The sequence below is a fragment of the Buceros rhinoceros genome, unplaced genomic scaffold (assembly GCF_000710305.1).
Source record: "Buceros rhinoceros silvestris isolate BGI_N320 unplaced genomic scaffold, ASM71030v1 scaffold12068, whole genome shotgun sequence".
NCBI lineage: Eukaryota > Metazoa > Chordata > Aves > Bucerotiformes > Bucerotidae > Buceros > Buceros rhinoceros.
This window is the reverse complement of record NW_010428653.1, coordinates 12,141-12,792: the sequence shown is the minus strand read 5'-3', so window position 1 is coordinate 12,792 and position 652 is coordinate 12,141. Positions and strand designations below refer to the sequence as shown.

At 46.9% G+C, this 652-nt stretch overlaps 1 protein-coding gene across 1 annotated transcript in view; it reads right to left on the bottom strand.

Moving 5' to 3' along the window:
- Positions 1–652, bottom strand: part of UNC45B (unc-45 homolog B (C. elegans)) — a 12,164-nt gene that overhangs the window by 1,400 nt on the left and 10,112 nt on the right. The window contains exons 17-18 of the mRNA XM_010142356.1: positions 585–652; positions 110–229 (exon numbers count right to left, since the gene is read on the bottom strand). The exon at positions 585–652 is cut by the window's right edge and continues 16 nt beyond it. Of these exons, the coding sequence (XP_010140658.1) occupies positions 110–229; positions 585–652 (188 nt within the window). The remainder of the gene's footprint in view (positions 1–109; positions 230–584) is intronic.

The window sequence follows — 652 nt, the reverse complement described above, 5'->3', positions numbered from 1 at the left end:
AACCTAAAAAAACAACCGACCATGATAGCCAGAGACGACATGTTTAGGAACGCTCAGCACAGGGGCTCACAAACGGGTGCAGGCAGCCGAGTCCGAGCTGCCTGGAGCTACCTCCTTGTTGACCACCAGGTTGCACATGCACTCTGTGGCTGCCTGTCGGAGTTGGTCGTGATTCTCAAACATGTAGTTCTCAATATCTGGCAGGGCCTTCTCCTTGACTATCTTCACCCTGTGAAGGAGAGCAGCCAAATAAAATAAGTCACGGCACAAGAAATAACCAGCGTACTGGTAAAATATTAACTGCAGACAGGGAAGGCCTTGAGACAAACCAGTGTTGGCAGCACTGGAGCTCAGGACACGTGGTTAATTCTCTGTCTAATGCAGATTAGGTTCATGTCTTTTTTACAGTAAAACATGCCACACTCTTCTTCCTATTTTATTAATCTTTTAGTTCTGAGACCTTCGTAGCTCTGCCAAAGGTAGCTCAAACTGACCAGTCTTCGTAGTCCTACAGGAAAAGTGTTGAACTGGAATTCGCATTCACTCCCGGGGAAGGAAGAAGGTCAAAAAGCTGTTAAACTCACCGAAGTTTATCACTTCTTCCTGAAAAGTTAGTGAGACCCAGCAGAGCCTCGTAATTCTGGAGGCCGTC